Source organism: Vigna unguiculata, chromosome 3, assembly GCF_004118075.2.
Source record: "Vigna unguiculata cultivar IT97K-499-35 chromosome 3, ASM411807v1, whole genome shotgun sequence".
Lineage (NCBI taxonomy): Eukaryota > Viridiplantae > Streptophyta > Magnoliopsida > Fabales > Fabaceae > Vigna > Vigna unguiculata.
Window position 1 is genome coordinate 25735312 of NC_040281.1, and position 13495 is coordinate 25748806.

The window sequence follows — 13495 nt, forward strand, 5'->3', positions numbered from 1 at the left end:
TGGAAACTTATAATTAAAGAATAATTTTTAAAATTAAAATCATCTTAAACTAAAGTTAATTGTGATTTTTAGAATTTTGAAACTTGAAACTAAAAATTATTCCGAAAGAGTTTAACGCTTTGAAAAATGGTTGTGAAAAAAAATCGAAGAAGATAATAGCTATAACTTTATAAAAAAAAAAAAAACTCTATGTTTGATATACACAAATATCTAGGAAAATAGAAAATAACTTTTGGATCTACTATAACGTAGTTTGCACTGCCTATCCTAGTAATTTGGACTTATTATGACATACTTTGCATTACCTGTCATAGTAAGTTAGATTTACTATGATAGGTTTAACAAAAAATTGTTATAGTAAGTTCACTAATTGTCCCAGCATCGTCAACTTGTGCAGTGGTAAGTTAGACTTATTATGATTGTTAATCGGACACCTATCATAGTAAGTCAGACTTACTATGACAGATTTCTGCAGTGTCATAAAAAGCGCGCATTTTCTATGACTCTTGAAACTATGACACCAGAATACCTGTCATAGTAAGCTCGTTTTACCTGTCATTATAAGCCCATTTTTCAGTAGTGAGTCTCTCATTTAAATTCAAATTCTAGATCAATTTAGTTTTACATCTTTAATAAATGCATGAATTTAGTCACTTTTACCAAATTTTATTAAGTTTATTTGACGTTTCAAACACATTTCTCAGTTAATACTAAAGAGAAAACGTGTCAAACTATGTAAACAACTCAAATGTTGTCACAAAACGCGTTTAAAACATCAAATCAACTTAACAAAATCTAATTAAAAGGACTAAATTACATATGTCTAAAGTTTGAGGACTAAATTACATATGTCAAAGTTTCAAAGAATGACAAATTTCAATTTTGAATGAAAATTAAGGGGATCAAAAACATATTTAATCCTAATAAAAATTGTTTCGGTGCATGTTCACCAAAATTATTGATTTTATAAATGAATTCTACTTTATTCTTGACAATTATTTTTTATTTGAACAACCAATTTTTTCCTTTTTGTATATATTTGCTTACTAATGTAAATTAAATATTCTTTTTACACAAATGTTAATTCAAAGATATTATTTTCTTTTATGCATTTTGTAACGTCCCATTTAAATATAATATAATTAAATGAAACATTACACACAATAGTAATAGATGTCAGGTCTTACAGTATAACTACTACTCCTTACAGTTATCCAAAGGAAAACAAGAAATGACCTAAGGCACACCACGATGCCAGTAACCAAGCATAATAATAATTCGACAGTATTTCAAAATAAACCCAAAGACAGAAAAATACACGGGCCATAGCCCTGAAAGAGACTCAAATGAACAGAACCCAGCCCAAATGGCTACGTAGCGGAACCTCCATCATCCTGATGAGCATGGGTGTTTCTCACATCTGCTCACATCAATAAATTGATGATCATCGCAAAAGGAGGAAACCACACATATAGAACATACAACAAACAAACAGCAGGGTAAGCTAGAGTAGTAAGAAATTTATCATACAATACATAATATTTCACAGTCCAAGATGTATATGCCAACCAAACATGTTATGACCTTTCAACCAATACACTAAGACTCAGACACGACTCATCCAAATACATATAATTAGTCAGATTCAGCGGATGCTTGCACTTGTGGTGGATTTCCCTGCTCTACCAAGTTGCTTTCCCCCGAGCTATGTGTTACAATGTCTCAACCCCCACACACAAGGTTAGACCTTAATGGGTTTCAGGCCTCCTGCTACTCTCACCACAAGAGTCAGTCCGCTCTATGTGAGACTAACTGACTCCTTAGAGTGTCAGGATGCAACCTTACCTTGAATCCTTACTAAATTATATAAGTGGGGCACCACCATGAACTCCCACTAACAGGGGTCATGGAATTATGTCCCGACCAACTGAGGCACCACCATGAGGTCTCACCTAGAGGCTCATGGAATTACGCCTTAACCTAAACCAACAACATGTTCCAACAACCAATATACAAGTATTGCTCATACCAATTCCATGTCACTTTAGTACCAACCATCCCATACATGTATCATGCCAAATCGTTGTTAAACTCATAAACCACAAACCATCATTCATCTTGCTCATGCAAAATCACTCAACTCATGCTTTAAAAATATATAATCAGTCCAAATATATGACCAACGTCCAAAAACCAAGAAACCATAGAACAAACGCACTTCTCGCCCAGCTCCTCGCTCAGGTAAAAGGGTCTCGCTCAGGTGAGAGGGTCTCTCGCTCAGGCGAGGGCTCGAAAAGAGGAACAGTGGCATTGTCACGTACTCTCACTTAAGCGAGACCTCATCGCCTGAGCGAGATGTGCTCTTGCTTAAAACTGGAGCTCGTCGCTTAAGCGACAGCTTGCGCAGGCAATCTGGGTGAGTTACTGCTAATCTCACCTAGGCGAGACAGGCTCGCTTGGGCGAGAAAATCAGAACCCTCCACTGTTCGCGTATGCACAATTCAATCATTTAACCACACCAATCACACAGTCCATATTCATATCATCAAAACTTCACTCAGGCTTACAAAATCACGAAAAAATAGCAGAACTCATCAAATATGACTTAAAACGCGAAACCCTAACTTCCCTTACCTAGAAATAGATAGTACAAGACCCCGACACTGAACCATGGAGCACAACAACTCTAGAATTAGATTTGCGAGCTAGAACCAGTGAGCAGAAGTGGGGTTATTACGGAAAACCTAACAATGACCACGAAACTAGATCAGAGAGAAAAATTATGAGTTGAAGAACACTTACGTGAGCATAAATGAGGTCGAGCTAAACTTGAATCTGATTAAACTTTGAAACCTTAGCAAAGCTTTGGATGAGGAAAAAGGGAGAGGAATGAGTACTGTTTTTGTAAAAGTGAAACCAGAATGGGGTTTGGCTGCTTTAGGGGGGCCTTGGCACTCAATGGGCCAATCTTAGGCCCATTTGATTAAGATAGGCCCTTAAGATTTAGGGCAGAAAGGAATAAAAATTAAAGTGGGTCTTACACGTTTCTATTGTTGAAATTAAAAAAAAAAATCAAATCATTTTTTATAATTTAAATAAAAATTAGTTAATTTTATTTAATTAATTTTATTATAAAAAAATTTCAAACATTTTAATTAAAACTAAATTAAAATTTTTCTAAAATTTGATTAAAAGATATTTCTTAGATTACTTGGTAATGTTGGATGTAAGACTCGTGAAATTTAATTAATTAAATAAATAAATAATTAATAAATGAGGGAGGGAAGAACATTTATGACATTAAATTATGGTTGGTATGACGTAGAAAAGTGCTAGCTCAATTGGTTGAGATTACTTTATATATGTGAGAGGACTTGGGTTTAAGTCCTATGTATGTTGATTTTTGTGTTATTGTTTTTAGGTTAAAATACTTTTTTTGTCCCAATTTTCGTCAAGTTTTTTTAAATAAGTCCTAATTTTGGTTTTGTGTTCAAATAGGTCCCAATTTTTGTCAATTTTGTTCAATTGGGTCCTTTTTTGCTAACACCGTTTAAATCATTAACGGCCATGAACAGTGACTGCCACGTGTCACTTCGTGGTTTTTTTGAACTTTTTTACTTTTTTTTAAGTTTTTTTAATTTTTTTTTAATTTTTTTAATTTTTTTTAAATGTACACGTGTCAACCTAGGAGCGTGCCACATGTCACTTCGTGGTTTTTTTGAATTTTTTTTGAATTTCTTTGATTTTTTTTAAATGTCCACGTGTCAACCTAGTAGTGTGCATCGTGTCAAAGTCAATGTTCTAAATTCAATTTGGTTCCTATATTTGTTAGTTTTGTTCAATTAGGTCCCAATTTTTGTTAACATTAACCAATTTGGTCCCTCTCCCAATTAAAACCAAATTTAATTTTTATATTAAAATTCACATTTTTTATTAAATATATTTATATAATATATTAAAATTCACATCATTATAACTTTGATATAAAAATTAAATTTGGTCACATCTTCGATAGGTGGTTGGAAAATGGTCATAAGGAGATGGTAAATGGCATTAACAACTCAATTAAAGACTGGATTTTCGTTTAGGTAATTATCCTAGTTTTTAGACACCCTTTAAAAAAGAAAGATTTGGCTTATAGTTAGAGTTTTGCAAAACTGAGGTTATACCAGAAAGCTAAGCACGAAAATCATAGAGATTGGTGAGGTTTGAGTGAGGTTCTGAAGTCAAAGTGAGAGCACACCAGAAAGGGGGAACGTTGGTGATCATTGGAGTCCTTCAAGCAAACCAATTATAAGCAAAAGGATCCAAGTTAAGGGAGCTATAATCGTTATTTTACTTTGTGAAATTGGATGCATGCTCTGTGATTTCTGTCATATTCGTGTTTTCTGAAAATTTTCCAGAAACCGCCTGGCGGGCATTTAAAGCCGCCAGGGGCTTATGCTATTTTATGGTGTTTTTGGGTTCTAGAGACGGAACCACCTGGCGACACCACTCTATCCGCCAGGTGACGCTTGGAGACTTACCTAGTTTTCTAGGTTTTGGCTTGAACTGCCTGGCGGTGACGATCAACCGCCAGGCGACGCGAACCTTTTCCTTCATTTTTGGTATTTCGGGTGCATGGGCTTATTTCTTTTCGGGACGAAAGCTAACCATATTCTTAAAGAATGGTTTAGATATCTTAATGTTGGTATAATTACGAAATTGAAGTAGAAATTGAATGGAAAAGTAGTAGATATTTTAGGGTTGATTATGTAGCATTATTCCAGTTCACATTGTGTTAATTGGTAATTGTTCTTGGGATAATATGTTATGAATTTGAGGAATGAACCGTGACTATAATTAAATGAGTGCATCCATTGGGTAGTGAACTCGATTAAAATCAGAAAAAAAAAACTGGGGTTGGATGGAGTTGCAGGTGTAGAAATTCTGGAAAATTGTCAGAAGTATAAGCACCGCCTGGCGGCTCGGGGTTTGCCGCCAGGCGCCAGCGTAGTGGCAGTGCTGCTGCGTGGTTGTGATGTCATGCGCCGAGGTTGGGTTCTGTTTCAGTTGAGTTGGGATCAGTAGATTGGATTTTTGTGATATTTGTGGGAGTTTGATGATGGAGTTTTCGTGTATGAACTAAAGAGGTTGGGACTACCTTAGGAGGTAACGATATTAGCTATTATAGGTCTTGCCTATATAATGGCATAGTAGGGATTCTGGATCTGGATAAGTTGGGTGCAAGGGGTTTAGAGAATTGACCAATTGTTTTGAATGGGAGTTTAACCCTAAGTTAACGCTAGAGAGGGGGGAATCATAGAAAAAGTAATGGGATTTCTTTAGCGTCGGCACTTGATTGTGTGAAGAGGACACTATACCAGTGTAATAGGCTTGGCAACAACTTAAGGTTAAGGAATCCAAGAGTAATAATAGGTTGAGAAGGAAGAAGCTTGATGTTATAATTGAATATGTAGTGTTATCAAGCTAGGGAGTGAAGACTGAACCTCACTGTTGTTAGTAACCATCTAAGTTATATGATACTGGGGAAGTGATCAAATGGAAATGATGTAAGAAATTGTGCCAGACGTGAGTAGACACCAGTAACACGCAGTACTGTCATAGAGCCTAGCAGTTCGCGTATCACCGTCAAGCGGTAGCGGGGATACAGTGGGGTCTCAAGGCTTCGTGCGCCTGGTGGTGAGGGCAGTCCCGCCAGACGGTACATGCAGCGAGAAGGATTTTTTAGGCGTTGTGCGCCTGGCGATACGCGACACCCGCCAGGCGGTCTAGGAGTTGCAGCGCCTGGCGGCACGTGTCCCTCGCCAAGCGATTTGTACTGTTGCAATTTAAAATTGTTGATTTCATATGTGTGATCTACGAGGCTTCTAGTGATGTTTTAAAGGTGGGATTGTTGGGTTCCTTGAGTTGTGGCTCGGAACGTATCCCTTGAGTTGTGACTCGGGATAGGGGTTAAGCACGTGGTATTCCCTTAGTTATGGCTTGGAATAACATCTCTTGAGTTGTGGCTTGGGATGGCGGATGAACACGAGGAACCCTTGAGTTGTGGCTCGGGTTGGCGAGTGTTATCGGTGTGAGTGTGCTGGTTGTGGCCAGTACGGATGGGTCCAAATAGACTACCCTCCTTAGTAGTTGGCTGACGAGTTTGGTAGTCTTGGGAGGATGCAAACTATGTTCGTATTTGGGAACTCCACCTGGCGTTATGGTGTATGATCCGTAACATGGTTTCCCGCACGTGCTCTATCGGCTGTGGCCGATAGGTATGGCAGCAAGTCATCTTGAAGTAATCACTAGGAGAGGTAGGACACAAAAGTTATGGTGTGGTTATAAAACATGGTACTCTAAGGATTGTTTGGGGATGATTAAATATAAATGTGTTTTATATGATGTATTGTTTTTATATGTATTATTTGTTAAGCACACCCTATCTGCTTGTGATTGGCGATGATCGTGTATGCGGTACACGGGAGCAGATGTTGTTGATGCAGGTGGCTCAGGTGAAGCTTAGCTGCGGAGAGGGGATAGATTTGGGGAAAAGCTATTGTTTATTTTCTTTGGTTTTTGAAATAAGACGTAAACCCTTACGAGATTTTTTTTATAATCATTTGTTTAGTGATTATGGACTTGAACAGTTATTGGTTAGCTAATAAATTTTGAATTTTCCTGTGTTTTGGGAAAATGAGGTATTATTAAATGTTGTGTATTTTAAATTATTGCTTTTACTTATTTATAAATCCGTAATATCCTGACGGGATGTTACATTTGGTATCAGAGCAATGGTTTTCAAAATGATTTTGGGGTGTATGGGGAGTGAGCTTATTGTGTTACACTAGCGTGACTAATTGTTTGTAATGTTGTGCTATTTTTGGATGAGAAATCCTAATTTTGAGCTGTGTGTGTGAACAACTGTAATATGTGGCGCGCGCAAGCTATGGCTAACAGGAGGAGAAGGAACACGGCTGGAGCTGATGACATAGCTCAGGCGATTCATCGCATGATGGACGCGATGCAGCTCATAGCGGTGCCACCCAAAGCCATAGTGGCACCTACCAGACCGGTATCTGTGGAGGACTTCATGAAACATCAGCCAGCTAAGTTCTCTGGCAAGGCCACTCTTGATGAGGCAGATTCTTGGATGCGGGAGTGCGAGAAGATTTGCAGAGTGCTGGAATGCACGGATGCTCAGAAGCTATTGTTTATCACATTCCTTCTGGTGGTAGACGCGGAGTACTGGGGTAGGGGATGCAGCAGTTGATGCAGACCCGTGATGAGCAAGTAACCTGGGCTACCTTCGGGACGAGGTTTCTGGAGAAGCACTTTCCAGATAGTGCGAGGCACGAGCGGGAGGCAGAGTTCCTTACCCTCCATTAGGGAACTATGACCGTGCAGGCATACATTGAGCGATTTGAGTACTTTGCACGTTTCTACTCGCTCGTAGTTACAGAGGAGTGGAGGTGCAAGAAATTCGAGGGCGGACTGAAACATGAGCTACGCCGCTTCATTGTGCCGCTCTGGATTAGAGAGCTTCCAGTTTTGGTCGAGTAGACCAAAATTGTGGAGCAGTTGGAGACGTGATCTAGTAGGGGAGGGAGACAACAAAAGACTACTCTAGATGTCAGATCACAGAAAAAACCATAAAGCAGGCCACCAACTACCTCTAGGAGGCTACAGTGCTATAATTGTGGCGGGGAGCATCTAAGGAGGGACTGTACTAGACCTGCTAGCAGTTCAGGCGGAGGCAGTAGCACTGGTAAGTGCTACGTGTGTGAGCAGACGAGACACTTTGCACGCCAGTGTCCTAACAGAAAATCAGCTGGGGGTAAACCAGATAATAAACTTGTCGGTGATCGACCTAGAGCACCGGGGCGTGTGTTCGCCTTGACGACCACCGAGGCATCACAGTAAGGTAACCTAGTGCAATTTTTGTGTTTGTTGTGTAACCATGAGGTTGTGGTGTTGTTTGACTCAGGAGCCACCCATTCATTCGTGTCTAATGAATGTGTGAGGAGGCTCGGGTTTGCGATGCGAGAGCTGGGGTGCGAACTGATAGTTGCGATGCCAGCATCTAGTGAGGTATCCACCAATTCTGTGTGTGTGGGGTGCCCTGTGGAGGTGGCAGGCCACAGGTTCAAGTTGAATCTTATTTGCCTGTTGATGGAGGGTTTGGACGTGATTCTGGGAATGGACTGGCTGTCGAGCAACCATGTTGTCATCGGTTACGGACGACACAGGGTAGTGTTCCCAGATACAGTCGGGTTGGAGCTTATCTCGTTTAATCAGGCTGTGAAAGAGATTGAGGTTGGAGCTACATATTTTATGATAGTGGCTCATGCGGAGAAGATGAGTACGGCCGAGAAAATCAGCAGGATTCCAGTAGTGGATGAATACGCATATGTTTTTCTGGATGAAATTCCAGAGTTGTCTCCTAGCAGGGATGTGGATTTCTCCATTGATCTCATCCCTGGCGTTGGGCCAATTTCTATGGCAACGTACAGGATGGCGCCAGCTGAGTTAGCTGAATTAAAGAAGTAGATTGATGATTTACTTGAGAAGAAGTTCATCCGACCGAGTGCATCACCGTGGGGAGCACCGGTTTTGTTAGTGAAAAAGAAGGATGGTAGCTCCAGGTTGTGTGTTGACTACCGATAATTGAACAAGTTAACGATAAAGAATAAGTACCCACTGCTGAGGATTGACGACCTGTTGGATCAGCTGAGGAGAGCGACGATGTTCTCAAAAATACACTTGAGGTCGGGGTACCATCACATCCTAGTCAGGCCAGAGGATGTACAGAAGACCGCTTTCAGGTCGCGCTATGGTCACTACGAGTATGTGGTGATGTCGTTTGGGGTGACCAATGCGCCGGCCATATTCATGGATTATATGAATAGGATTTTCCGGCCATAACTAGATCAGTTCGTGATAGTGTTTATTGACGATATTCTGATCTATTCTAAGAACAGAGAAGAACACGCAGAGCATCTGAGGGTGGTGTTGGGGATTCTCAGAGAACATCATTTGTATGGGAAGTTATCAAAATTTGAGTTCTGGCTGGAGGAGGTACAATTCCTAGGCCATTTAATCTCAGCCCAAGGAATATCAGTTGATCCGGCCAAGATCGAGACAGTGGTGAAGTGGGAGAGGCCACAGACAGTTACAGAGGTGCGGAGTTTCCTGGGTTTGGCAGGGTATTATCGGCGATTCGTGGAGGGTTTCTCCAAGATGGTGAGTCCCCTGACACAGCTCACCAGAAAGAACCAACCCTTCTCATGGACAGATGAGTGTGAGGCCTGCTTTGAAGATATGAAGAGAAGATTGACTACCGCACCAGTACTGGCAATCCCTGACACGACTAAAATGTTTGAGGTATACAGTGATGCCTCGTACCAGGGGTTGGGTTGTGTGCTGATGCAGGATAAACAACTTGTGGCCTATGCATCGAGACAGTTGAAGGTGCAGGAGAAAAATTACCCGACGCATGACTTGGAGTTAGCGGTAGTGGTGTTTGCCCTCAAGACATGGAGGCATTATTTGTATGGAACGTAGTTTCAGGTATTCAACGATCATAAAAGCTTAAAATATTTGTTTGATCAGAAGGAGCTGAATATGAGGCAGAGGCGCTGGATGGAATATCTAAAGGACTACAACTTTGAGCTATTATACCACCCTAGTAAAGCTAACGTCGTAGTAGATGCCCTGAGTAGGAAGAGAGTTCATGTGGCAGCCATGATGATTAAGGAGTTGGAACTGATAGAGCAGCTACGAGATATGAATCTGGGGCTGGATATGGGGGCAAGACAGATACGGTGCATTATGTTAAGGATAACTAATGAGTTCCTAGATGAGGTTCGAGTGGAACAAGGTAATGATCAGGAGCTACAACAGATCATTAGTGAGTTGGGCACTGAGAAGAGGAAGGACTTCAGGATGGGCATGGACGGTATCCTACGGTTCAGGGAGAGAGTGTGTGTTCCCAACAGTAGAGTCTTAAGGAAGATGCTCCTAGATGAGGGGCATAAGAGTCGTCTTAGCATACACCCAGGTATGACTAAGATGTATAAAGATTTGAAAGCTACTTTCTGGTGGACGGGCATCAAGACAGATGTGGCTGATTACGTCGCTTCCTGCTTGGTATGTCAGAAAGCGAAGATTGAGCATCAGAGGCCGGGTGGTATGTTGGAGCCTCTGGATATTCCACAGTGGAAATGAGACAACATTTCTATGGACTTCGTCACACACTTGCCGAGGTCAGTGAGAGGGCATGACTCAATCTGGGTGATAGTAGACAGATTGACGAAGTGTGCTCATTTTCTGCCGATTAATCAGAAGATCTCTATGGATAAACTGGCGGATTTGTATGTCAGAGAGATTGTCATATTACATGGGGTACTGGCAAGCATTGTGTCGGATAGAGACCCAAGGTTCACATCGAGGTTCTAGCAGTCACTACAGAACACCTTGGGCACTCAGCTGAGAATGAGCTCTGCCTACCATCCTCAAACAGATGGACAGTCTGAGCAGACTATACAGTCGTTGGAGGATCTGCTAAGGACATGTGTTTTAGACCATTTGGGTACATGGAGTGATGTGTTGTCGCTGGTAGAATTTACTTATAATAACAGTTATCATTCCAGTATTGGAATGACGCCCTACGAGGCTCTGTATGGTAGGAGATGCATGACACCATTGTGTTGGCAGCAGGATGGTGAGTCAGTGGTTCTTGGGTCAGAGTTCTTACAACAGATTACTGAGAAGGTGAGAGTGATTCAGGATCGGATGCGCGCAACTCAAAGCAGGCAGAAATCTTATGTAGACAAGAGGAGGAGGCCGCTTGAGTTTGAGGCAGGTGATCACATGTTTCTTCGAGTTGGCATTGGAAGAGTACTTAAATCAAGGAAGTTAACTCCTCGATTCATTGGGTCGTATTAGATCACGAGGGGGATTGGTCCTGCAGCATATGAGATCGCTTTGCCACCACACTTGGCAAACTTGCATAATGTTTTCCATGTGTCGCAGCTGAGAAAATACATAACAGATCCTACACATGTCCTGGAGGACAACTGGTAGCATCTGCTGGTGAGCCAGAGGTGTTAAAGGTCAGGTTGGGGGTTCGATTCCCACTGGCAACAATCCACCCAGTATGAATGGACGGAGAAGGGTGAGGGGTTGGGGTGCATTGGGCTGTAGTAACCTGACAGCCTCTGGGGCCCGAGGAGGGGTAGCCAGGGATGTTACAAGGATGATGTGCAAGTGCGGGAGGACTTGACAGTTGGAGTCGGACCAGTGAGAATCTTTGATTCTCAAGTAAAGCAGCTCAGAGGGAAGGAAATCATAACGGTGAAGGTGCTATGGATAAGGCAACTCAGGAAATGACATGGGAGATGGAAGATGTCATGAGGAGGTCTTATCCTCATCTTTTCACTGGTAAGTTCTCTTTTTCGAGGATGAAAATTTTTAAAGGTTGGGATAATGTAAGACCTGTGGAATTTAATTAATTAAATAATTAATTAATTAATAAATGAGGGAGGGAAGAACATTTATGACATTAAATTATGGTTGGTATGATGTGGAAAAGTGCTAGCTCAATTGGTTGAGAGTACTATATATGTGTGAGAGGACTTGGGTTCAAGTCCTATGTATGTTAATTTTTATGTTATTGTTTTTATTATTTAAATCTATATTAATCATGTTATGGAATGATATGATGTCTGAATTGGATTTGTTAAGCATGAAATATGATTAGTTGAATTGGTTGTGCTCTTGAATTGTGATTGAGTGGTAATGGATTTAAACCTTGGAGAACCCAAACCAAAACCTTAATTTTTTGGTATTTTGGCTTTGAATTGAATATGAAAGGTTGGGGGGAAAACCCTAGTGGGGGCAGCAGAGAGGTGGTTGGAAAATGGTCATAAGGAGATGGTAAATGGCATTAACAACTCAATTAAAGACTGGATTTTCATTTAGGTAATTAACCTAGTTTTTAGACACCCTTTAAAAAAGAAAGATTTGGCTTATAGTTAGAGTTTTTCAAAACTGAGGTTATACCAGAAAGCTAAGCACGAAAATCAGAGAGATTGGTGAGGTTTGAGTGAGGTTCTGAAGTCAAAGTGAGAGCACACCAGAAAGGGGGAACGTTGGTGATCATTGGAGTCCTTCAAGCAAACCAATTATAAGCAAAAGGATCCAAGTTAAGGGAGCTATAATCGTTATTTTACTTTGTGAAATTGGATGCATGCTCTGTGATTTCTGTCATATTCGTGTTTTCTGGAAATTTTCCAGAAACCGCCTGGCGGGCATTTAAAGCCGCCAGGGGCTTATGCTATTTTATGGTGTTTTTGGGTTCTAGAGACGGAACCACCTGGCGACACCACTCTATCCGCCAGGTGACGCTTGGAGACTTACCTAGTTTTCTAGGTTTTGGCTTGAACTGCCTGGCGGTGACGATCAACCGCCAGGCGACGCGAACCTTTTCCTTCATTTTTGGTATTTTCGGGTGCATGGGCTGATTTCTTTTCGGGACGAAAGCTAACCATATTCTTAAAGAATGGTTTAGATATCTTAATGTTGGTATAATCACGAAATTGAAGTGGAAATTGAATGGAACAGTAGTAGATATTTTAGGGTTGATTATGTAGGACTATTCCAGTTCGCGTTGTGTTAATTGGTAATTGTTCTTGGGATAGTATGTTATGAATTTGAGGAATGAACCATGACTATGAATACATGAGTGCAGCCATTGGGTAGTGAACCCGATTAAAATCAGAAAAAAAAACTGGGGTTGGATGGAGTTGCAGGTGCAGAAATTCTGGAAAATTGCCAGGAGTATAAGCACCGCCTGGCGGTTCGGGGTTTGTCGTTGTAAGACCCGAGAAAATTAAATAGTTATTTAAATAATTATTTAATTATGGCGGGTAATAGAAACATTTAAAGTAATTAATGTGAGGAACTATGATGTGGAAAAGTACTAGCTTAAGTGGTTGAGAGTACTTTATTGTGTGTGAGGACTTAGGTTCGAGTCTTATGTGTGCCACTTGGGTGTTATTTAAATTATGCGTTTTTGTGTGTTTATATATTGAATGCATGGGGTGATGATAAATTCCTAGAATTGTAAGAGTTATCATGAAATCTGGATTGGTTGAATGGTTTGGCCTTGGTTTGGTATGTGTATGGGGGGTGTGGGTTCAAACCTTGTTGAGAACTAAATAATTTTTTTTTGCCAATTTTTCCTTTGGCATGAATGTGAAAAGGTTTGGAAAAACCTAGTAGCCAAGAAGGCAGCCGTGAGTGCTGGAAAAATACACTGTGAGGGATATTGAGTAGACATTAACACACACTTTTATTGTAATTTTCGTTTTAAAAGGTTAAGTGAAATTAAGGGTGGAATGAATTAGAGTGAGAGAGGATAATTAAGGGATTAAGGGTCTGAGACAGGGGAGTGCATACGGAATCACAGACTTCTGGGCGATTGGCACGAATTGTAGAGGAGAATTGG

General features: G+C 40.7%; 2 protein-coding genes across 2 annotated transcripts; both read left to right on the top strand.

The window, feature by feature from the left end:
- Positions 1–8025: 8025 nt before the first annotated feature.
- LOC114175220 lies at positions 8026–8535 on the top strand. Its single transcript, XM_028059984.1, has one exon. The coding sequence runs from the start codon at positions 8026–8028 to the stop codon at positions 8533–8535; it is 510 nt and encodes a 169-aa protein (XP_027915785.1).
- Positions 8536–8617: 82 nt separating this feature from the next.
- On the top strand, positions 8618–9549 carry LOC114175222 (uncharacterized mitochondrial protein AtMg00860-like). Its single transcript, XM_028059985.1, has 3 exons — positions 8618–8630; positions 8716–8831; positions 8962–9549. The coding sequence occupies exons 1-3, from the start codon at positions 8618–8620 to the stop codon at positions 9547–9549; spliced, it is 717 nt and encodes a 238-aa protein (XP_027915786.1).
- Positions 9550–13495: the final 3946 nt, after the last annotated feature.

What these genes read in the sequence shown, in the direction of transcription:
- LOC114175220 (XM_028059984.1), top strand. Translation starts at nt 8,026, where the DNA reads ATGCGAGAGCTGGGGTGCGAACTGATAGTTGCGATGCCAGCATCTAGT.
- LOC114175222 (XM_028059985.1), top strand. An exon ending in TCGCGCTATGGTCACTACGA is followed by an intron (nt 8,832 to 8,961) that starts GTATGTGGTGAT and finishes ATCTATTCTAAG; the next exon opens with AACAGAGAAGAACACGCAGA.